This window comes from Pholcus phalangioides, unplaced genomic scaffold (genome assembly GCF_987345545.1).
Source record: "Pholcus phalangioides strain wild (caught in Gottingen) unplaced genomic scaffold, Ppha-v1.0 ptg000014l_1, whole genome shotgun sequence".
Taxonomy (NCBI): Eukaryota; Metazoa; Arthropoda; class Arachnida; order Araneae; family Pholcidae; genus Pholcus; species Pholcus phalangioides.
The window spans coordinates 16,967,448-16,993,945 of NW_028301607.1; the positions used below are offsets into that span (position 1 = coordinate 16,967,448).

Consider the following 26,498-nt stretch of genomic DNA (forward strand, 5'->3'; position numbering starts at 1 on the left):
TGGTGAGAAAAAACGCATTATTACTACCTACCCTAACATTAAAAGAATGAATACACAGACGCTCGTCGGAGCGTGGGAATATGTGCGATAAATGAAGTTCCATTTTTCTTTTCGCCTTGCTGCAACTCTAGCGAGTGGGCAGTTGGCGAGTTGAGTATTTTCCATGTAATTTTACTACGCTGTCTGGCTGTTTGCCACTTTTTTCACGTAACTTACTAATCAACACGAAACGAAATGCGTATGGTTTAGTTTATGTTGATGTTTTAAATTAAATTGCGTGGTAAGAAAGCATTCAGGTTTTCAATGTCCTCTTTAAAAAAAAAATACGTACTGTATTTTAAATAAGTGCCTCTACCTGTTTTTAGTTCATCGTAGACACTCACCATTGTTTTCATCAAATTAAGGTTTGACAGATTTTGTGTTAAAATGATCAGAACTAAATGAAAAATATATGAAAGTATGAGATCCGCCCGTTATATGATCGCCCATAACCTCTTATGAAAATGGTAATATACTTTTATGCTCTCATTATACTTTATTCACATTGACCGTGATCGTGTATTGGGACATAATTTTGCGAGTCTTGTTTAGTTTTTTCTCTTATTTACTGTCACCAGTTCCGTCACATTAGCGGCGTGCTTTTTTTCCCCTCATGATTTATTCATTTAACACGACCTTTTAATGATGTTCGTGTGTGGCGCTGTTCCTTGGGGGCCCGCCTGCCGCAAATTTAGCGCCCAACTCTTGTGTTGGTCGAATTTTCTCATCACCACGCGTGTGTGAAAAGTACGCAATTATCCATTAATAATCAGTCGTAAATCAGTGGTGACAGTTCATCGCTTATTGAATTAACTCTAGCACGGTCATCGCTCCAGATTCCGGATACCATCATGCTGATATATTTATTTCATTACTCTGAGGCGTTTCCTTAAAAGTGTAACAATACCATAATGATTTTGGCAGAATTATCCTCAGGTGTTAATAGTAACAAGTCCAGTGTGTGCAGATTGATGTCGACATGCGCATGAATATGCATTTTATTCTTCATTTTAAAGGATTTTTTTCCTGTGAAGTATGAAGTATATGATATATATATATATATATCCGTAAAAATAACTTCTAATTTAATTGTTTTTTTTTGACAAACGCGATCAAGATTTTGCTAAATCGAAAGAAAGGGAAAATGATAAATTATGGGTAGAAAAAAATGAATTTTTTCTAGATTCTTTATACATGGATAATTTTGGTTGCAGATGTCCGATTCATCCCCCGTCTCCTTATTAATAATTATTTTCACTACCGAGAGTATGGGTTAATTCTCAAAATAATGCGTTCATGATAAAATAAACTATCTAAGGTCTACAGATAACAATTTATTAAAAAGGAAGAAAGATACCACCCCCTATTATAAGTTGCCTACCCATCCAGTTTGTTGCATTACGTTCTACTGCTATGGCAACTATTTTTGCATGTGCCAATGAACTTTTATGAGATAATCTTGTTCATTCTTTCCTCTGCATCAAAATCTTTTCATTTTTCTTTTAACCAAATGGAATGGAGGAAAATATTTATTGTATTACTCTCGGTGGAAATATGTATTTGTTGCAAAAGAAAATTGACAAAGCCATGGAAATCCGTCATTTTCTTTTGTTCTGTGTTTGTATTCAACATTTGACTGAGTATGTAAATGACATATCGTTTTAGCGATTGGTTGATTTCTTACCTGGAGTGTGCGTGTTCAAAATTTGATTCCGTGTTTTTTATACACTCAGATATTTAGATTTTATTATATTGTTATTCATGCATGAATCATGAAAACATAAAAATATGTTATACTGGGTGGGGTAACTATCGACCACCCAATAATTACACACGTGATTCCTTGTGAAAACTATTATGGAAAAATGTGAAAATTTAAGGATAGGATGAATATTAAAGGAGTTATAACGTTTTGAACATTTGTGACTTCATTTTTCTAACGGTTAGTTACGCTCCAAACACGAAAGAAAGTAAATTTCTCCGCCACCAGCGGGTTACCACTTAAAAATGAACTGAAATATTCAATCTCATTAGAAGCCAAGTTCCGTTTGTTTCGTGATTGGCGCTTTTTCTCTCCATGTAGTGTGATATTATAACCTTGTTAATACGTAAGCTTCGTCCACTATATTAGCAAATTATTCACAGATTTGTAAAGTGTTAGCCAAATTAAAATCTATTTGCAATTTTTGTAACCAAATAAATTTTGTCAAAATGTACTAACTTGCTCTTTTTCACTGTTAAGTGAAAACGTTGGAGGGAGGTTCATGGTATATGGTGATTTACTACGTGATCCTTTTTTTATGCTGTCGTTTCAATTAGATCACATGATGGTCAATAAAGGGAAATATTTTTTGAGCAATTTTAAAAATCCATCGAAACGCGTTGTTACGCTCAAAAAGCTTCAATGAAGGATGTAAAAATGGTAGCTTGACGAAGGTGGCTGGTGGAAACAATAAAATAATAACGATTCAATCGGAAACTTTTAATCAAACTAATTATTTTGTGAATTGACATTCAAAATAATTAGTGGTTTTGGATTTTTCTATTGATTATTCATCGAGGCACATTTTCATACCGAATTCTATATGTTTCAATGAAGATTTTCAATTTCCTTGTGACTGCAATTGATTTTTATCGCGCTGAAATGTTAATAAATTTACTTTGCACTTGTACAAGAAAGATGAAGTTTCATTCAGCTATGTATTTATAAGGCGGTTGCTTCCCTTGGCCCCTCTTAGGTCGAACACATAGTGAGGCGACCAAGAGGTACGGGAGGGCATAATAGCGGCTAGCGACGAAAACAATCGTATTGTTGTTTTACACTTCACATACTCGAGCAGCGAGACAAAGAAGAGAAAGAGGCCACTCAACGAGGTACGCAAATTGAATAATCCAATTTGTTTTCACTTCGAGGTGGTGATTTTCGCTATCTTCTGATTGGTCCGTTTCCTCCCCCTTCCCCACCTCTTCTGCGGAAGCATCATCATCACACCCTTACATTTCAGAACCCCTCCAGCTATTTTCTTTATCCTCCCATTTACTATGAGCGGACGTCTGTTCCTCCATCCTGATGCATTTTTTTCTTCCTGGTCGCAGTTCTCGCCCGGCTTATCTCTTCGCTCTACTACTCTTTATAACCGCAGCTTAGACGGATTTCAAGCTCTCGCCACTTCTAGGCACTACTAATTTTTTCGCCCCTTCGAAATGTTCTTATGTTTCGTTCCTTAATTTCCCCCCCCCCCAAAAAAAAAATGTACACCCCCCATCCACCCCCGCTGGCTCTCAATTTTCAAAATGAAGCCATCTCTTTTATTGTTTCTTCTGAATATGGTTTTGTGAATATTGTTTCATACACACACTAATAACATAAATGAGATTGAGATGCCGTAAAAATTTTAAACTGAATTTGTAGACTTAATCATGACAATTTGTAACTGTGATCGATTTCATTCAACAAGCTTATTGTATTAATCAAGTTAATTGTGTTTCAGAATTACAATCAAAAGCTGTGTGATGCAACATGTAAATCTTTCGAAATTGGAACTGGTAAAAAAAAAAAAATCTCACTTAAAAATTGTGATACTTTATTAATTTAAGGGTTGTCACGACCCCTGAAGTGGATTTTTCAAAAACATAACTTTAAAAAATATTTCATTAAATTGAATATCAAATGCGAAAAATTTCTTGTCAGTTGGGCAAATTTGCTTTTTCAAAATAAAATAGAAAAGGAATTATAGTGTAAAAAAAACGTGAACACGAAAAAACACTGAACGTGATTTTCTCAAATTGTGGTTTTTGAGCTCATCCGGAAGATAAACTAGTTCTGAATTCGAAATTTTGTAAAAATGTTTATTCGACGTGTTAGGCCGGGATTATTATTATACGGGACACTGTAAAAGTGCTTTTATAAAATTTAAAAAATTCATCCAGCAAGATTATGGGTTTCATTTGCTCGAATGTAACCTATGAGCTTTATTGGCTGGATTTTTGAAGTTTTATAAAAGGGATTTTATCAAACTTGTATACTGTAATCCTGGCCTTAGTGAAATGAATCTCGAACTTTGATATCTGAACATTCGTTAGAATTTTATGAATTTTCAAAGTTTGAAAAAAATGTATAATTTTCAAAAATCTGAATTCAACAGTTTTTAAAAAAATACTTCAATTAATTTCTAAATCTGAGGTTCAGTTCACTACAGTTACATGGCGAGTAAACATTTCTGCAAAAACACACACATACACACAAGAGAGGAGAAAAAGGTGATTTTCGTTTTCTCGAAATTTTTCTCAGAGTTAATAGAATATTAATACCTTCAAAACCGCCATGTTACACGTGTGGTGTACGTTCGGTGAATGTCGCAAGATTATGAAGTGACGTAATTAGTTTTTAAACCGTTATAACTCCATAATTATTGGTCGAATCAAAAATCTGAAAACACTTTTCCGTATTAGTTTTTCGCAAGGAATCACGTAATTATTGTGCGGTCGATAGTTACCACTCTATCGAAGATCGAAACGGATTGGTTGACTTGAGGATTTTAACCAATCCGTGTCGATCGCTAATCCTTTAACCTGCGATTTTAGTTTAAATTGTGTCGGTGAATACGGTCGTATGTGTGCGCTTGGAAAATAACAAAATTCTTCTTTGTTTTTCCCCTACTTCCGACGGAAATTCGTTTCTAAGGTGGAAGGCTAACTATATATAAGTAACAAAAAAATTGTTCGGTGTGGCAAAAACAATCCCTAGTAGTTAGTGTAAAATGAAAAGTCCTGAATTCGAATTTTTCAATTACTATTATTACTTAACCGTACATGCACCTCGTAAGCATTCCTCTGTGACGAATTTCTAACGAATTGTTGCAGGTTCCATTCCCGATTCGTCCTTGTCAGAGACTTCCCTGACGTGGAAGTACAACAGACACGACGAAAATTTGACCACAGAAAAAGATTGCTACTGCAGGAAGTCCAACACCGAGGGATTAGCGTACCAATCTCTCTATAAAAAGGTGTAAATGTGTCGAACGCGGCCGTTCGGATTCTACAATAAAGTAGGTTCCGGGCTAATTATCCTCGTGTGCAGAAAATGACGCTGGTGCCACAAAAAGATCAGTGATCTAACAAATTGCTACATGCAAGAACGTGTGTGTGTCCTTACGCACTTATGTTGTCAGATTTATGCCTGTTTCGTGTTTTACTCTGGTGGTGCTGCCATCTGCCCTTCATATTTCGACATGAAGATGGTAAATGCTTGAATTTTCATGTTATGTAAGTATTGCGTTGAAGGTCTGTCTGTTCTCTGTGGAGAAACTTTTCAGATGCAAGACCAGCTCGCATTCGCTCCTTAAAATTGGAAAACCGCAATAAAACATAATTTTTTAATTGTAGATCCCCGGTGTGTGTCTGAATTATCCTGTTCATAAATGATCGGGGTTCGACAAAATGAAAGATAATGTATTGTATTTAATTATCAGGTTCAAGTGATGTATAATTAGTTATTTTCAATTAATTATTTGTGCGTCTTTACTGATCATTTACTACAAGGTGTGTCAAATAATCCAAGATGCCAGATCTCCAAGGCTACTAAAAAAATTGTCGACTTAAAATTTTCTGTTTGATTATTAAATTATAGTCTAAGGCCGGTATTACACTGTAAAAGTTTTGTAAAAGTGCTTTGATAAAACTTGAAAAATACAACCAATAAACTGATCGGTTGGATAAGCTTGAATGTAACCCATCAGCTTATTCGTTGTATTTTTCAAGTTTTATACAAGCACTTTTATAAAACTTGTATAGTGTAATACCGGCCTAAGAACAACACAAAATTTGTAAAACTCATGTCAGCCAAAATGAAATGAGGGGGAAAGGGATCATACTATATATGTATATATATATGTTCCGAGAATGTCGAAGACAGCATTATTTTGTACCGTTTTTCGCACAGAAAATATGCTCAGCTCCAAAGTAGTTTGGCTGGTTCCTAAATTTTTTATGGATTTGCTAAACCCCGATTTACTGTAATTAAAATTTATCACAAGCCCATCGAAATAGCAGTTTTCTCCAAGGGGCAGAACTGTGAAGATTACTGGGATATTAGATTTCCCCAAGTGAATGAAATCATGAAAATAAATAACGTATGTCTTGAGACAAATTACAACACATGCATACATTTAACAATGTGATATTACATCATAGAAGGGCAAAATAAATATGGTGCTAAATGAAATGACAAAATTTGTATTCGTATTTGATCTAAACAGGTATCAAGATTGTTGGACTTCCCCGATTTGATGGTCATGAATGTGAGCTTCGCCATCATAGTTCCAGAGATTTTCATTTAACTAGTTTTCCTATGAATTTCCATTAATTCAACTTATATATATATGGTGGGCTTGCAGTATTTTTTTTTTGTACGATGATAGCCTATCCATTATTATTCTGGATTACACGGATTGGTTGTCCTGCCTTTGTCTCGGCGCCTCAGCAACTCTGTCGTCAGCAGGTGAGGTTTAGCGTGTAGGTGGTACGCACACACACACACACACACGTACTATTTTTGTTTTGGTTTTTTCCCTTCCCTTCAGTTCAGTTGAACCGTCCTTTTAACCTTCATGGCAACTTCTCCTCCCCGTGCTCGTTAAGAAAAAAAAAGGCGGTGAATATTATATTTCTTTCCCTCATCTCACTTTATAGTATTAAATACAAATCTAATCGAATCGTGTTGCCATCACTTTTTATTGCAAACAGAACAATCGTATTTACATCTTTGGCGAGATGAAAAAAAAAAATTTTTTTTACCAAAGGTTGTATTGTAATCAAGAGTATTCGATTTTGGAAAACTTATCTATATTTTATTTTTATTCAAAACTTTTTATACTCTATCTAAAACTCCTAAACTCTTAAATCTTTTAAACTCTTATCTATATAACTGATCTCTTATAAAAGACAGATCTTTGAGCTAAGAAAAGCTAAGCTACGTATATGGGGGTCCTAATCCTTGAAAGTGTATGGAGAGAGAGAGAGAGAGGATCTTTCTATGAAGTTATGTCAGTTATGTCATTTTGAGTAGAAATGAAATTTGGTTAGTATGCGTATTTCACCAGGCTCTGACATTCGCCTGTTTTCATCAAGTTAATGATAAGGCAAACGAATGTCAATGAGAAAAAAATTTAGATATTTTTAGATGGGTGAGATTTTCAGAAGGTCGTCCACAGACCACCGAATCTCCGCAAAACATTGTTAAGGGATCCATGGATACGTTTCAAAACAAAGCAGAATTTGATAGAAAATTACAGGAAATCTGAAAATCTTTTATCTATACTTAGGCTGACCATATTTCCTCGAGAGAAATACGGGACATTGCGTTTTCAAATACGGGAAAATACGGGACATCGCCAATTATCGCCAAAACCAAACAAAGTTGCCAAATATTGTTGAAATTACGGAAAAATCACAATGGCGGGAAATGATGCAAATTGCAGTGGATTACAATGTATTCCACGAAAGACAAACGTTCAAGGCAAATGTGGGAGATTAATATTCTCATATATAGTTGTAATTATCGTAAAATAATTTATGAGTTGAAAAATAATGTCAATCTTTGACTTCAATAAAGAATAAAAATTCAAGTTGGCTTCGTGTGAAATACGGGAAAAACCGGGACACTTTTGCCAAAAAGTCGGGACGGCCAAAAAAAACATAAAATACCGGGACTGTCCCGGGAAATACGGGACGTATGGCCACCCTATCTATACTTCTCTCGCGAGCGACAATGGCATTGCACCATTGGTACCCTCTATGCTGGACCCCTAGATGTTCTCGAGTTTGTGCTTATTTAAAAAACACTTGTACGTAAGTACAGGTGATAATTTTGAAAAACTAGATTTTTCCAAATGGAAGCTGTATGACAGAAAATCATATTTTGATTTGCACTCTACTCTCCGGTTGTAACTAAATCCAATTTGCGTGTCATGATAAAAAAAAAAACAAAAAAACTTAAAAATAAATGATCTAGTCATGATCAGAACAAACTCGAAAAAAATTTGGAAGGTTAAGTATTTGAATTATATTTTTTTCTTTAGAAAAATGATCAAACATAGCACCAGTTATATTTATCCTCTTAAGATGGCACCCATAATGCAAGGGTTGACAAATCCGAGGCACCAGGTCTCCATGGTGACTAGAACATTGGGATTGGTGCTTAAAATTTTTTGCATTTGTAATTGCTCGATTAGAATCTGAGGATGACAAAAAATGCCCTGTTTCAGTGCAGTGTGTCTTTTTTTCAACATGCGAAGGAGTCATTATCGCTTGGAAAAGTAAAAAAAAAAAAAACAACAACAAAAAAACCCATTATTACGACCGTTTTTTTTGAGCAAAACATCATGCTCGGCTCCTGAGAAATTTGACTGGTTCCTAAATATTTTTTTGATTTATCAAGCCCTGCCACAATGAATCGAAACGTGTTGGGAATTTGTGGCTTTTTCCTTATCATTTGCTTTGACTCATTGGTTCCTTCTTTGGTTAAATAACAGTGTAAATTAAGTGTTTTACTTTGCGACATTTTTCATAAGGTTTACATATCAGACATCTGGCTTTCGTCACTATCGTTGGTCTTATGGTGGACGGATTTTAGGGTGTTTGGCCATCGTGAATGATTCAGTGTACAATTGCGCAGTAATTCAACTTTTCGCCCTTTCGAGTGACGGCATCTTCAAGAGTCAGTGATCAAATGATTTACTTGTGCTCAGTCATGACGGTGATACAGCTGAAAGATTTTTCTCCCAGTGGAAGAGTTTCTAATACGCAAATTTACGTTCTTGTGTCGTTAAATCTGTTTCGCAAAATAAAAGAAAATCAGGAACTATATAAAATAGAATCTTATAGCAGAATTACCACATAAATAAGGTGCGATGATTTGACAGTATCATTTACGTAGTAAATCGTCTCATTCACAAATTTTATATTCATTTATTCAAAAATATTGAAGTGCCAGCTCTATTGAAATACCTGACGTTTAAAATAGTTACGGGAACCGATTTGGCATCTGAGGATAACTGTACATATAACTGTACAACGGTAGATGAGGATAACTGTACATTCAAATAACGCTTAATTAATCACGAATGATAAGTGTAAGGGAAAATTCATGCTCTCAAATGAAGCCCACGTACATTGATGGGCTAGAACTTTTCGTGTTAGACAGGTCTTTTTAATTTGATATTGTAGTTTATATGATTTTTTCCTTCGAGATTTCAGGTCAACGTCATAGCTCCAACTGTTCAACAAATAAAACCACCACCATACTTAACGCAGAAAGTAAATGAGCGTCTTGCTTAGCAAAAAATATTCGTTTTTAATTTTTCCTGCACCCATCAGGTGATTTTTTTTCGCTAGCGAATGATAACCCCACCGGTGACGAAGGGGCTCTAAAAAGTTTCAGAACCATTTGCAACCAAGTAAACAACCATAGTAATTTTGGACTGGCATCAGCGTTTGTCTCTTCCTCTCTTACTGCCTTGGATTTATGCCAAAAAGGAAAGCGGTCATGATGACGTTTTAAATTTTTTTTAAATTCTATATTTTTAGTTTCGCAATTTATCTCCGAAATATTCTTTCTTGTCCTCGTCGTGATCAAACGGATGGAATTTCCATGAATACTCTCGATCAATCATCACTATGCCATTTAGCTGTTTATTAACTAGCTGTAATTCTCGGCGCTGCCGCGGTTTCCTCCACATACTGGGAGCATAAGAGAAGTGACAAATCATTGTAAAAGGATAATACCTAATGTGCCTGAAATGGATTTTTTGGAAACCGCGGTGTGTGTGTGCAATTAAAGTAAACATTCCAAAAGACATTGTTGAGGCCTAAGAACCGTTGTTGCCCGACAGTTTTTCACTTATTTCGGGCATCGCCCAGCTCCGACGAACTTTTGAAATAACCTATCGTTCAAGTCGGATCCTGTTTGGTATATAAGCAAAATTTCGCAACGATCGGTCAAAAATTGTAGATTTGCATACAGAACATACACATACAGACAGACATAACATAAATTTTATATACAGCATGTAGATTTCGAATGAGAGAAGGGGCATTAATGTGCGTGAAACTAAAATATTTGTCACTCATCGTTTTTGAAATCATTCAAACGTTACCGCAGAACACGAAAACAACTTGAACATTTTCGTACGCTTTATGAATTCCTAAATCTTTGGCAAAATTTCTCAATGATTTCTTCATTTAATAAGTTTGTGTAATTTTCCACGAGAAGGAGTAGGATCTTTATTTTAGCAGGTTAATTCCCAAGTTATTTACGGCTATATAGACTCATCTTACGTCTTCTTGCTTCTGCATAGTTTCAAATTCAGCTCGTGGATCATTTATCAATCGTTTATTCAGTGGTGCGCAGACTTTTTGATGCGTGACCCCCCTCTTGACAATAAAATTTTATGAGACACCTACATAGGCTGACCATATGTCCCGTTTTTCGCAAGTAAATATGCTGTACCGAAAGTATTTTTTGGAACTCTTGCTTCGATTTTAACTAGGCAATATGAACTTCCAAAGATACGCAATTTTTTTTAAATATCATAAATATTTACTTTGTTTTTTGATGTACTTAGCGTCCCTTATGCAAGATGGAAGTGTAGTGAAGTGTATGGGGTCCATGATGTTCGTGTACAGGGTGATTCCAAAAGAATCATCCGATTCCAAAATGATTCTACATTTGAAATTGACCATTAACGTATTACTTATCATATTGCATTCTGTGTTATTAATTTTTAAGAAATATACAATTTTGAAATCAGGCGATTCTCTCTAAGTTACCCTGTAAAAGTACTGACTTGATATCGTCCGTCACATGCGCCAGAAGCACGAATGTACAAATTTTCCTCTTTTTTTTATCACCTGTTTGGATGCTTTGTTTTTCTATCTAAGTTGTGCCTGAAATGCTAAATGTGTATCCCTATTGAAACACACGTTACAAAAAATTTTAGAAAAATAACTTCCATAGAGTAACATGGGTAGAGTAAACATTCAAACATCATTTCCCACGTTCTTTTTTTGTTAGGGTATTGCACATTCATGATTCTGGCATAACGGAGCCGATATATTGATTATTGTACAAGTAGAATTTGATAAAATTACATTGTATGATACATGGTAATTGGCTCAGCTGAACAAAGGAATTCTTTAGTTTCGACATATCTATATATATAAAAACGAATGAATGTCTATCTGTTTGTCCTTTATGCATTACTACACCATTCATCCGATCGCCATGAAACTTCGGGAAGTTGTTGAGTACACACCCGCGAAGGTTTCTGGCATAGTACATCTATCCTAGGTGGCGCGTGGGTCGAAGGTTTCTGGCATAGTTGTGTAGCGGGTGCTAGACAACGGCGATTTATATGTTTTATTTTAAAATTGCACTGGCAATTGCATCATCTGGAATTGTGGCAACACTTTTGTATGGTGGTCGAACAGCGCATTCAGCACTGAAGTTGCCGTTGAATTTGCAAACCACTGAGACGCCAACATGCAATATCACCAAAAATTCTGTAATGGGCAAAGTTCTCCAAACATGTGAACTTATCATATGGGACGAATGCACAATGGCTCACAAAAAAGCATTGGAAGCGCTTGATCGTACACTGCAAGATTTGAGGGGAAATGGACAGCCCTTCGGTGGAGCACTCATTTTATTGTCTGGTGATTTTCGACAAACTCTCAAGTCATACCACGTTCAACAACCTCTGATGAACTTAATGCATGTCTCAAATAATCAGTTCTATGGCGACATGTAAAGAAATTGACTTTGAAAACCAATATGCGTGTTCAACTACAAAATGATGCATCCGCCGAACGTTTCGCAAAACAATTGCTGGATATTGCGAATGGGAAGATGGCAATCGACAGATCTACACAATGTATCACATTGCCAACAAACTTTTGCAAGACGACATCAACCAAAGACGAATTGATTCAAAAGGTTTTCCCAAATATCGCGCGGAATTACAAAAACTATCAGTGGCTCAGTGCACGTGCTATATTAGCAGCTACGAACAACGATGTCAATGCCATCAATTTCAGCATTCAAAAAGGAAAACCAGGCGAAGCGACGACGTATAAGTCCATCAATACTGTGATTAATCAAGACGAAGTTGTCAATTACCCAACGGAATTCTTGAATTCCCTCGATTTGCCAGGTATGCCACCGCACATTTTAACATTGAAAATTGGTGGGCCTATCATTCTTCTCCGAAATGTCAATCCACCACGACTTTGCAACGGTACAAAGAGTACTTTCGGTGAAAAAGATGATGAACAATGTCATCGAAGCTACAATTTTGAAAGGGAAATTCAAGGGGGATGATGTATTGTGTGTGTTGCCACGTATTCCAATGATCCCAACAGATATGCCATTTGAATTCAAACGTTTACAGTTTCCGGTGTGACTCGCTTTTACAATGACCATCAACAAAGCACAAGGACAATCGCTTCAAGTGTGTGGGGGCTAGATTTGGAGAATCCGTGCTTCTCACATGGACAACTGTATGTAGCCAGCTCACGTGTCGGAAAACCTTCTGATTTATTTGTGTACCCACCAGACGGAAAAGCAAAATATATCATGTATCCACAAGCAGTCTAATAAATAAATAGAATTAAAACGACGCTTTGAAATGTTTTCCATATGAAAATGAATAAGTTTCGATAAAAATGACGTAATGTAAATTGAATGTTATCATAACGAGTTTCCTTGAATTTCCTTTCTTCTGAGATCGCAGCAACTCGCGACGGGTCAGCTAGTTTTTAAATAAAAAAATTTCTTATTTGGATTTTTTTATTTTGGAGAATCTCTCGCGACCCCCCCCCCCCCCCAGTCCATTGACTCGACCCATGGTTTGCGCACCACTGGTCTACCCCACCGAACAGGGGGTGTACGCAGGATTGGAATTTTTGGGGCACAAAAATTTTCTTCCTGTTAAATTTTGAGTTACCACCCGTCAAAAAGCATTTTAATAAACAAAAATTGGTTATTATAGCATTTAAGTTTTTTATGTGTTTTTCATTTTGGTATTTTCTTTTGATATTTAAGTTTTTGGTCGGCTTGGGGGATAGAACTGGGGCATGGTCCACCTAAGCACTTCCTTGGTCACGCCTCTGCCACCGAACAACATAATTTTTTTGTTTGTAACTTAAATTTTGCAAAGAAAATTAAGTACACATTTTATTATTAACTTTTTAGGATTCCGAAAAGAATTCCCCTTAGTAACGAACTTCTTGTTTGAGCACTTGTGAAAAGCGTGAGAAATTCGTAATGCAATCAATTATCGAGCCAAAGATGTTGTTAGAAATCCTTTGCGCAGACATAACATTCAGAGAGTTTGACTGTTCATTTCAGTTTTTGAATTGCAACTTTTTACACTCCCCTCCTGAAAGAAAAAAGTTTTGATAAGTTTTTTTTATAAAGAAATGGCTGAATCGCTTGTTAATTTTGTTTCTTTTGTGGTACGATGCTTATTTTTTTTCTATATGGAAGTTCGGTCGATTCACAGTATTTTCAAAGTTGATTTACCGAGATCGAAAAAAATTTTTTTATTTTACTCGATTTTACGAACTGACGTTTTTCTGAACTAGTCATCTGATCTCAATCAATATGAGAGGTCTTCCCATATGAACGTCTTTCCCATTAACGAATTTATGATTATACTAACTGGTATGTTCAAGTCCTTTGAGTCAGTGTCGACTGTGTACAGCCTATATGTGGCAGTCGGATCGGGAAATTGATAGTTATATTGGATGGAATTTATCATCTGGTGTAAGTGTACCACGTGTTATCAGGTAGAGCTGCCGGGGTGATAGCAGCTTCGCGTTTTTTAACGGGTGATATTGTGAGATTATAGTTGAGGAATTACTTTCTCCTATTTCATTCATGCAGTATTTCCCACCTTATTTTTTTTTGTCTGGATCCTGTTCCGTTCATCAACTCCCTTGAGCATCCCACAAGAGAAACAGTTGAAGCTCAGCTCAGGAAGTTATTGTGTAGGCGCTTCTTATCTGTATACTCACGCAAAACCCAAACATTATTCATTATCAGTGAGGATTGAAGATTGCTTAATACGGTCAACCGCCTGGAAACTGCCCTACTTATTTATCATATAAATATATTAGTTCTGATTTTCGCCTCCAGTTGCCGTTGTCTTATGCTTTTACCCCATTTTGTTTTATATTTCCTGTGATGACGTACATAATTCAGGTTTTAAGGCAAAGACTTGAAAAAAAAAAATGAATAGACTACGTAGGATTTTGAAATGAACTGTTGTTTTTCCATGGAAAAATACGCGATACATAGAAAAACAGTTTCAAAGAAATTATCAGTCGTGTCTCTCTACATGTATGGTCAAGTCTGGGGTTATTAAACTTTTGAGACGGAAGAGTGAAAGCAGTTGATATGATTGTTTTCAAAAATGATTCGAGGTGAAACTGAAAAATTAAACTGTTCAAAAAATGATTCGAGAAAATAACTTCTGTAATGAAGGGAAGAAAAATTTAAAGTACTGTAAAAAATAATATTTTTTTTTGTAATATTTTATTACATGATTAGAAAATACATAATCTTATTAAGTGAACAAAAGTATCACAAACTGCTCTTATCGATTTTGATAAGTGTGAGCGATGAGGAATGCCGCAACTGCTGTTTCTAATTTTAATTTAAAGTATGATTCCAAGTTGGCATCAGTAATTTGGCTCCTCAATTCACATTTGTTCAATTTCATGTTAAATTATGTAGGCCCGAGGATACTGAGAACACCAAATTCAATTTAATATACTTATGATATATACGTCCGGGCGAGTCCAGATATAATTACTTTTGCTATACAATCAATCTGCATTTTTCTTTTTTCACTTTTATTTCGATGCGGATACTCAAATTCTGAGTTACATAAATTTTTCTTGTCGAATTCAGTTATCGTGAGAACATTTTGTAAATAAAACTCCAGTGTGTCAGTTTTATTTATTAATGAATTTTAAATGTATCCCAATTAATATCCCCAATTTTCAATTCTGATTAAGCGAAAATTCGTCTTGGGCGAATTTTTCTTGATGAGGTTAAACTGTAATTAGTAACTGTAACTGTAAGTTTCATTTGTGAAATTACCAACTTCTTTTTATTCTGATAAAGAGTTTCTAATTTCTTTTTTTTCAGTCTGGCGGAAATAATTGGGTAGATTACGTGCTACTGTGTCGGCCTCAAAAAAATTAATGAAACACACTCAGTATCAATACCTTTTTTTTTTGAATGATTAGGAAAGTAGACAGAAAAAACTATCCAATGCAAACAGCTTTCGAAAATATGCCGGAAGCTATATATAACTGCATTTTGTAACGGTACGACTCGTCATGTGTCCATTTTTTTTCCTTCAAAAGGTTACGTTTATTTACACCCCCCCCCCCCCCGTCAATTTCTTTACTTTCGGTGGAAATAGAAAAACATATCAAGTCGTATTTCATAGAAAACCCTCATGGAAAAAGTAGAAAAAGGAACATCTTTCGGAAGGTAATGGAAACGTTGGAGCAATCAATTACAGAATACAGAAGATTGAAGGATCTGTTTTGATAATCATGAATGACCCTATTGTTCACCGTTTGCGTTACCTCGAATGCCATATATTTCTTCTCACTTCAAAATAATCATTTTCGTTTTTTTTTTTACCTAAGACTGTATTCGGGTTACATCAGGGGGTGACACGACTGCGGCGTGCCATGGTGCTAACACGCGTGAAATTTAAAAAAAAGTTGAAATTATGGAAAGAAACTTAAGTTCACCTAGTAATCATTCTAAAAAAATTATATAATATCATAGCAAGGAATCTGCCACAATGGCAAAGCATGATGAAAAAAAAGCAGCACACGCAAAATTTGTGGTTAGGAAATTGTCACTGAGATTGGGAAAAAAGTTGGCCACCCCTGTGCTAGCTAGGCATACTGTATTGACATGCACAATTTTGTTTTATTTAGCTTTATTTTGCATGGACATTGATTGCAAACTTTTTTTATTTGCGTATAAACGTAACTGACGTGATTTTCTTTATACTCCAAGTAAAAAATAATTTCTAAAAAAATTCTTCAGAAACTGTTCTGTTGGTGACTAATGTTCACAGTAGCACAGCCCCGCTCCTAAAGCGGAAACTTTGAAGACTTTGGCACCTCTTTCCCGAAACCGCAATATGACAAAATTATTTTTGAAGATAAGTGTTATCCCTTCGTCCTTATTGCTCTATCGTTTATGGAGAGCTGTAAAAATAGGCTTTCTTTCTTTCCCGGGAATGTTGATTTGAAATCTTTATTGAGGATTAGATTGCACTATTTTCTTGAATCATCGTAAAATCAAACGATCCGCTCAACTCTTCTGATGAATGTCGTCTTTATACGTCGATCGTCGACGGCAGTGTGCCTTATATTTCTTGTGGTACAAAGCGTGATTATTCGCCAGTAAACTCCGGGCACGTTGCCACGATAGGCCCATAAAGCCTTTATTTTGTCTTCTACGTTGTTTATTTTTTGGAAGTTCCGCAAGAAAGACAACAATATTTTTGATTGGACGGTCTGCATAGGCTGTTTTTATCCGGTCGCCGATCGTAGAAAGATGCTTTTTTTTTCACCCTGAGAAAGGTCAGTCCTTCCTTTGCAAAAAGGCAACGCAAATCTTAGTCATCATATGGTGCCATCGAGGTCATGTTTGCTCTTGTCTCTGCCTCATGATATTCTACATTCTACGGCTGGTGTGCTTCCATTCCCCTCCCCCTCGCCGACACAGTCGTTCTCGGGTGTGTCATGGCCGTTCGCTTGAACTAATATTAGATTGTTTCCCCCTCCAGAGCACAGGAAATTCAACAGCTTGAAGGCTGAATAATTTTCCTTTTCTTTCTCTTGCTTTCTGTCTCTCTTAAATTTTTATCAATCTCATTCAAAAATCCGGAGCAATCCTATGAACATTTCTACATATTTTTACCTACAGTGAGCAGCTCTGAGGGAGTGATTTTGCTTTGAAATGTGAAATATTGTTACATAAGCATAAATGAATATTAGGAAATGTTTCATTTTTATTAGACCTTTATAGGCGTATGCAGGATTTTCTTGGTGGAGTTCAAAATTAGTTTTCCTTCTGAAGAGAAGGAAAACTAATTTTGATATACTACTATAATCTCGGCTTCGGAATGGGGGGATGGGTGTATGCTGAACCCATTTGGGATATGAGTATATGAATAAATGCCTTCGTAGATCTGTAAAAAGCCCAAATAAGGACTTTAAAGTGGATAAAAAAAAATTTGAAATAGGTTTATTTTTTAGGTCTGGTCTAATTGCAATTAGAAATTTTCGGTGAGGTGACTCGATTAATCTGTTTGAAATTCATAATGTTCTAAAATCTTGCATTAAAAGTTTGCAAAAGGTGTCCCCCCCCCCCATATTTATAAAAAACGTGGCATTTTATCGATAAAGTAATTCACATTAAAACAAAGCAATCACGATTTAAAAATATTGAAAGTTAGCTTAAAAATTTGACAAAATGAGAATTTTCACCAAAAATTGGATAACATGAAAAAAATCTGTTCCGTAGAACATGGGTTATATAGTCACCCTATTTTTAGCAGAAAATCATGTTTCAAAAAGTAAATCGATGATGCATGAAGAATCAAGATTTGGCCAAAAAAATCGAAATGCACGAAACATTTTTGCTTTCAGGTGCATCCTACGGTCGACGCTCGTCATAACGACCATACGTTATAGCTACTCATCCATTACAACGACCGGTACGATAAGTCCAAAATGTTCCATATAATGATTACCCCAATGTTTTCATTTCGATATAAATACCAATATCATCCAATATAACGTTTATTTTCGGCAGAATGGCGAGGGTCATTATAACAAGCTTCGACTAATGTAGTGAACTACTGCACTTCCACACGTACAATATAACGAGTTTTTTAATAGTAGAAATAATTATGAGTCAGCGAGTAGTCAAGAGACGATTTCTTAGAAGACAGACGAATAGGTGCATAATGTATCCAGTATCTTGTACCCTTTTTATTGTATAGGTCAGCCGGAGTAGTTGGTAGTTAAATTTCGGACAAATTCATAAATTGAAAAACAAATTTAGTTTTCAGAAAGTTGATTCAGCAAAAACCTTTGTAAAAAATTAAGTTTTGAATTTTGGCGCTATACTTTATAAATTGTCAAAAATTATGATTTTGTGAAATTATTCATTTTAAACTTCTAATTTTCGCTCAGCACTTTATTATATAATTTTTTTTTTCATTCAAAACGTGTCAAAATTTTTTTTTCATAAGTTTAAATATTGAAGAAAAAAGAAGGTGAATTTACTTACTTTATTTCCAGGTGGCGATTAAAACTATAAAAAAGAGCAAGATTGAAAATGACCAAGATCTTGTTAGAATCAGAAGAGAGATCCAGATCATGTCATCAATTCAGCATCCACATATCATTCACATCTATGAAGGTATGGCATGTGTTATTTGTTTGCAGCTCCATTTATGAGGATGTAAAACGGGTATTGTATGATTGGTCCCAATGTTTTTTCCAAACATGAAATGTCCAAAATGCATTCATGTAAATTTTTAGGACTTCAATTGTCTCTAGCAGTCTCAAAAACCTGTTATATTTTGATTTTTTTTCCCCAACAAGAAGAGATGTTAGAATTCTTCTTCAAAAACGTCCTGGTGGGGTATCTATTGTGGAAACATTTTTTGTGCGAGATAAAAATAAAATCACAGATTTCATCATAAAAGTATTTGCCATTTGATTTATAAAGGAAAAAATGCATTGGAAATTATAGTCTAACACAGTTGTGCGCAAACCGTGTGTCGCGACTCTCGGGGGGGGGGGGGGGGGACTCGTGAGAGATTCTCTAAAATAAATAAAACTTTCCAATAAAACTTCCAAATAAGAAATTCATTTTTATTTAAAAATACGCCAAAACTAAAGAATGCCTTTATTCAGCTGAGCCAATTACCATGTATCATACAATGTAATTTTATCAAATTCTACTTGTACAATAATCAATTCTTGTCCTGAAAGCACTTTTGGGGCAGCACATTTACTGGCAAAAAATCGCAATGCCTCAGAAAACTGGGACATATCAACTCTGTCATGCCAGAATCACGAATGTGCAATGTCATTGCAAAAAAAAAAAGAATGTGGGAAATGACGTTTGAGAATGTTTACTCTAGGGAAGTTATTTTCCTAAAATGTTTTGTAACGTGTTCAACACATTTTGCATTTCAGGCACTACTTAGATAGGAAAGCAAAGTATCCAAACACCGATGATAAAAAAAAGAGGAAAATTTGTACATTCATGTTTCTGGCGCATGCAGCAGACAATATCAAGTCAGTGCTTTTACAAGGTGACTTAGAGAAAATCGCCTGATTTCAAAATTGAATATATCTTAAAAATTAATAACACAGAATGGAATGATAATTCATATGTGAATATACTGGGAAGAGGCTGTTGAATAGTCTTTACTTGTTAACTAGGACAATACCCTTTAATTACTTCATTATGAAGAATCGACTAGGAGTAGTAGCTTAAAGTCCAATCCGCACCTTCTTGTGGTGCAGCCTGTAAGTAGCCATTTTTAACACGTGATGAACGGATGCGGATGGTCTTCCTCCAACCCGCACTGGCCAGCGTGGAGGATTACGGCCAAAAACCCTCTAAAAGAAATATGTTTAGAGGAGACCTTCATCCAGCAGTGGATTGAAAATGGTTGATGATGATGATGATACCGGGAAGTGGAAGTATGTCTACGTTTTATGAAAATTTTTTGTTAATAGTCGATTTCAAATGTAGAATCATTTTGAAATCAGATGATTCTTTCGGAATCACCTTGTACACAAACATCAAGGACCATACACCTGGCTACACTTCCATCTTGCATAAGGGACACTAAGTACATCAAAAAACAAAGTAAATATTTATATGACATTAAAAAGAATTGCATATCTTTGGAAGTCAATATCGCCTAGTTAAAATCGAAACAAATGTTCCAAAAAATGCTTTCAATACAGCACATTTACTGGCAAAAAATCGGAATGCCCCGGAAAAACGGGACATGGTCAGCCTATGTAGGGAGGGTCACTGATTAAAATTTTTGTTCACAAAAGGGGCCGCTCTTCAAAAAGTTTGCGCACTATTGGTCTAACTCAGTTTCCCAAACTTTTTGTTTCATCGCCCTCTCATGAGAAATTGTTTTCTCTCATCACCCTCCCCCCAACTGAAATGAACCCATAGGATAACACTGGTCTAACTTATGTTTTTTAGCAAATTTTATCATGAATGATCAGAAATATATATATTTTTTATGTTTATATTATAAGTTCATTTTGGAATATCAACCATAATCATTTACCCTGTTAACTTATATACTACTTATACTTACATACTTATAAATAATATATATTACACACATTTATATGACAGAAGATAGCTGTTGGTTTAAAAGCTTAAAACAAATATAAATATTTGTTTTATTATATTAATGTTAGAAATAAAAACCTGTTGAGCACAGATTGAATGCAAGCTGTACTCTAACAGGGCTGGAACCAGAGGGTGGCAAAGGGGAGGGAGGAACTCCGCTTTTGGCAATTTTGGGAAGACTACAAATTTTAGGGATCAAAAAAGATTTTTAGTTGTGCAAGAAACGCTTAATTTTAGAATTTTGGTTTCACAGTGTGAACCAGAAAAATCTCCAGTTTGAAAAAAAAAACCCCTGCAAATAGCTATAATATTTTCTTCCATATTTACACTGAAAGCATAGTTCTTATCACCAAATACCATTTTTCAGTATAATTTCAGTTCAGTGTAATTTAACCAGGTTCTTAGATTAAAAATCTGATATTTTAAGAACTTTTTAGAGCTCGTATCTTTTCAACTGAGAAAAAAGTTGATACTTTGCTTTGAAAAGTTTAACACTGCGTTGAAAAAAAAACCAAAGATTTTGCTAAAAGTTTTGTATGTTCTTTAAAATTTCAGTTTTTGAAAACAAGGACAAGATTGTTCTTGTAATGCAGTTTGCTTCTGGTGGAGAATTATATGATTTCCTAAGTCAAAAGAAAGTTCTTTCTGATCTTGAGGCAAGGCGCATTTTTCGTCAGATAGCTGCAGCTGTTTATTATTGTCATAAAGTAAGTCTATTCCTTAGTATTTTCATTTGTGAAATTTAGTCACATGATATAGCTGCTGTGGTGGTCGAGTGGTCATAGTGACAAACTCGCATCGCAAGGATTCAAACCCCACAGTCACCGTAATGGTCAGCTGAAGTTGGTTTTCTGCAGTTCCCAACTTCGAGGCACAAATGCGAGCCGATCTCTCCATTAAAAAGTCTCGCTGCAGATAGCAACAGGCCTACAACGTTACAATTATTCAGTCATTACACTTCACTCATTACTATTAGTTACGAAAAACTCATAGTTTAAAAAATTCATTGCAGATGGCAGCACTACACATAACAAGCATTACACAGAAACAAACTTTACTGCAGGTTCACTATACATACACACACATTCCAACATGTACCAATTCGTTATAAGATCTGCAGAAGAATATGGACAAGGTGCATGCTTGGTTTAGTAGTAGTCACATATATCTAATTTTATATTACGAAAGAATAATGCAGAAACTGCGGTGTGTATTGATGCATCTAAATTATAATTAACAACTTTTTTCCTTGCAGAATAAAATTTGTCACAGAGATCTCAAGCTGGAAAATATCTTACTGGATGAAAAAGGCAATGCAAAGGTAATGGTTTATACATATACAGGGTGTCATAAAATAACTTCCATTATAAATTTTTTTTTAATTCACTGTAACCATAATAATTTTTTGTTGACATTGGCACCCATCTTCACGTGCACACTGTAAAATAAGTATATATATGCAACATCATCCGTATATATACCTAAAATATCGTTAACTCTAGTGTCTCATTTACGAAGGGAGCTATTTTATGACTGCTTGAATAACATGTGAATACTTGTTTTTGTGAACAACTTGAATACTTGTTTTTTTATATATTATTTTATTTTATTGTGCAAGTGCCACTAACTCAAGCTTATACACATCATTTTGATAGATTTTCTTTTACTTCCTGTTTTTTTATACAGTTGTCTCATGAATTCATGCAATTCATTTTATTTTTGTATGATGGGGATAAAATGTAACTTTACTGTTTTATCACCACATTTATAAGAAGCTCATCAATGCTTCCTTGTGTTGAGAAATCTATACCATGGGTGGATCTAGAGCAGTGTTTCTCAAAGTGGGCAATATCACCCCCTGGTGGGCGATGGAATGATCAAAGGGGGCGATAGAACCTACTGATTTAACATTGGATCCTATGTGTTTACTTGAGTTGGAGGGCGATGAGAGGAAAAAATTTCTGATGAAGGGGGCGATGGAACAAAAAGTTTGGGAGACTATGATCTAGAGCTTATTGGGGGGGGGGGGGATTTTCCCAAATTAAAAAAAAAGTAAAAATAAATATACAGTCGAATCCCATTATAACGAACGCCAAGAGACCGGAGGAATCAATTCGTTAAAACAAAATTTCGTTATAAAGGAATTCCAGATTACATAGTATTGTTCCTATGTAAATTTATTTGAGCGATTAGAAAAGTGTTCGTTAAAAAACGAGATTTTCGCTATAACGATATTCGTTAAAACAGGATTCGACTGTATAAATAAATATATATATGTAGTATGTGTCTGTCTGTGTGTGTATGTATGTTCTCTATACAAATCTACAATTTTAGATTGATCATCACCAAATGTTGCATATATACCACATGGGACCCGACTTGAACGATAGGCTACTTTAAAAGTTCGTCAGAGCAAGGTAAACACCCAAAATGTGCGAAAAACTGTCAGACAACAATGGTTTTTGGGCCTCAACAATTACTTTTGGAACTTTTATTTTGGTTACTGTGGCTCTCTAGCAATGCATTTTAGACGTGTATATGCCTTTACAATGGTTTGTCACCTCTTTAATGCTGCCACTATATGTATAATAGTTTGTCTTAATAATGGTTTGCCACTTTTTCAATCCTCCCAGTAATGAGGCTTTTTGAGTAGATGTCAGAATCATCATCAGCAGCATCACTTAGAGGTTCATGCAAAGGATGATCCCCCATAGAAATCAGTGTTAAAATTGCTGATTTTACTGTAGAAATGCAGAAATTTAGTTTGGTTTCCCCTACATCAATAATTTTAAAAATTGTATTGAGTTTTCAATTTTTGAAATATTGTCCTCGCTTAGAGATATGAAGCCCAGAAAATTAAATATAAAGTAATTAGCCGGACCTACTTTTGAGTTGGATATCCATGCAATAACATTGATTTTAACTTTTTATTTATATCTTCTCAAGCATGAAAATTAGTCTTCATATTGTCTTTTAATATTCAACTGCGTAAATTCATATAGTTTAGATTGTTTTGGGCCTTCCCCCCCCCCCCATAGATCCACGCCTGGTTTATACTAAGATTTAGAATGAGATATGGACTAAAGGAAAGCATCAGAATAGCTTAATTGTATTTAATGTTCATGATATAAACTTCTATTAGTCCTATATAACCTTGATTTATATATTTGATCGTTTCCCAAATTTTTTTACTCATCGCTCCCCTGCTCAAATTTTTTTTGCATCACCGCCTCCATGGCCATGCTCACTGTTTGAGGGCTAACGTAATGGCCAGCTGCAGCATTGCGGACCACACCAAAGACAACACTCCATATATTAACTGCATGAGTAAAATAACCCAAAAACTTGCAGATTTGTCTCTGCCATAAATAATATGGTGAAATACAAGCAATTTAGTCATCTAAAATATTGCCCTGGTCCCACTTCTTCATAAATTGATAAATATTCATTGTTTATCTTGTTGTTTTCGCAGCTAGACGCAATGCATCAAAAATTACTGTTATGAAAATATTACATTACATCTATAGTTTGAATTTATTCAGCCAAAGCATTTTTTCCTCATTTTTCTGCAATCATTTTTTTCTTACCCCTTGATTTGGCAACCCATTTGGGCTGCACAGGTCAAATAGATGCTCAAGGAATTGATTCATGTTCTGACAAACTCAGAAAGGAGTGTTATTATTGGGGTAGAAAGTTTTCCAGAAACAAAAGTGATGTGGATATTCACCATCGAAATGGGTAAATACATGGTGGTACCAAGATAAGATGTACTTGTTTCGCATGGACCAGGCAGACTACCTGTAGATGTGAAAGGACACGCACACAGTGCTCCTGTATGTCCATAAGATTACACAGAACCAGATTTGTGATGCATGTATTCTTATTACATGAGTTATCTTCAAACAGAATATCAGCATTTTGATTTCTAAATTTATGTCAAAATTTAAAGATAATTGCCTCTGTTTTTGATACAAATAATCATTGTGTTTGGGTGTGAAACTCATTTGATCAAAGGTAGGCTAAAATATGAACCTGATCATCATTGTGCGAAAAATTTTTGCTTGTTGGAATTTGCTAGGGTAAGCGTATCCTTGTCAGTTGAAGTTTTGAGGTGCCATTGTGAGTGGGCGTCCACTTCAAAAAAGATTGAATTTTGATGTCCTCTATTTTATTAGTTTCCTTTCAACTATTGCGGCCATGGACACAACAACAGATCACTATCCCATTCCAGGAACCGGAAGACAGCATGTGCTTTTACCACAGAAACTTCTGTGACAAAGCAAGAAAATGTTTCCTTGCAAGTTTCAGCAGTTGGGAAACTAGCTGAGCCACTTTCTGCTACAAGAAGCGAATGCCCCATTGACAGAATTTTCAAGTCCGATTCATTTGCCTGAATCAACAAACAGCTATATGTGAAAGATTTTAAAAAATCAAACTTGTCCTCCCTGGTGGATAGGGGCAGTTATGTTTGCCTTCTACACCAGCAACTACTTCTGAGCTTAAACAATGATAGATTTAAGTATTTGCCCCCACTAATTCATCTGAACTCAATGTTTATAATCAACTGCTGCTTTTGCTGGATTTCAATTCGCGAAGAAATTTTTCATGTCCTTTCTACATAGCAGATGTTTCTACACCATCCTCAGAGTTGATTTTTTTGTATTATTTTCATCTTTCGTCAATCTTGCATAATTCTAGACCATTAGATCTGTCCACCAATTTAAGTACTTTCAATAAAATTCAACATGCTAGTGAACATTCTGTCAAATTAGTGGATGGTGATTCGGTGTACCATGAGAGACTTATTGTGCCAGTTTCCTAAAATTACAAAATCAACTTATCAAGCTCAATACAGTGCATTTTATTAAGACAGTTGGTGCTCCAGTCACAGCAAAAGCCAGCAGACTTGACCCTGCAAAGTTGAGGCTCGCCAAACAAACCTTTCAGCACATGCTGGATCTGGGACACATCAGGCCATCGAAAAGAAACTATGCATCACTGCTTCACATGGTTCAAAAACAGGGTTGTGATGACTGGCATCCTGGAGCATTAAATGCAAAAACCATCAAGAACAGATATGCTGTGTCCAACAACCAAGATTTCATGTCTGACTGCATGAAAAAAAACAATTTTCTCTCATATAGATCCAGTGAGTGTTTATCATCAAATTCATCTGGATCACATTCATGAGACAGCAATCATCATGCCATTTGGACTCTATGAAAGTACAAGAATGCCTTTTGGTCTGTACAATGCAGCATCCACTTTCCAATGCTTTATCGATGAAGTGTTGTGAGACCTCCCATTCACATATACATTTGTTGATATACTCATTACATCGTCATCAGCTGAGGAGCACCTTCATAATCTAAAAGCACTTTTTCAGCGACTAAATGACTATGGTCTCTTGCCTTTCAAGTTTGTGTTTGGACTTTCCACAGTTGACTTTCTTGGAGTACAGGTTTCGCCAACTGGCAAACCTCTTCCAGATCGAGTCGAAGCAATAACAAAATATCCTGAGTCAACCACTCTCATACAACTTAGTAGAAGTTGAAAAGACCCAAGAATTTTCTGTCGCTTTGTTCCGAAGGCTGCTCATATCTTGGCATCTTTAGTGAAATTGGTAGAAGTCTGATGAATCTGCAAAAAGTCTGAAGAACCTCTCCCTTGGTATGAGACATACCAGGATGTATTTGACAAAGCAAAAGCTGCATTGGCTGGAGAAATTTTACTCTACCATCCAAATCCAGATGCCCCAATAAGTGTGGACATTGTGTACCATAGGTCAGTGTTTCTCAGTCCTTGAAAACAAGGGCCAGTAAAATGTTTGAAAAAAATTGACGGACCACTTGTGTCCCACATTACGGGACATACCTGCAGTTTTCTTTGTTCCTAGTTTTTTACACGTTCCGTTTTTTCACTGATACTTATTTGAATTTGTAATATTTACTAAAGT

General features: G+C 35.5%; 1 protein-coding gene across 2 annotated transcripts in view; it reads left to right on the forward strand.

Annotated features, from left to right (window-relative positions):
- LOC149078218 (uncharacterized) overlaps positions 1 to 26,498 on the forward strand; it is a 68,080-nt gene that overhangs the window by 20,251 nt on the left and 21,331 nt on the right. For both annotated transcript variants that reach the window (XM_089241816.1, XM_089241814.1), the window contains exons 2-4: positions 18,445 to 18,565; positions 21,098 to 21,249; positions 21,798 to 21,863. In XM_089241816.1, coding sequence (XP_089097942.1) covers positions 18,445 to 18,565; positions 21,098 to 21,249; positions 21,798 to 21,863 — 339 coding nt within the window. The remainder of the gene's footprint in view (positions 1 to 18,444; positions 18,566 to 21,097; positions 21,250 to 21,797; positions 21,864 to 26,498) is intronic.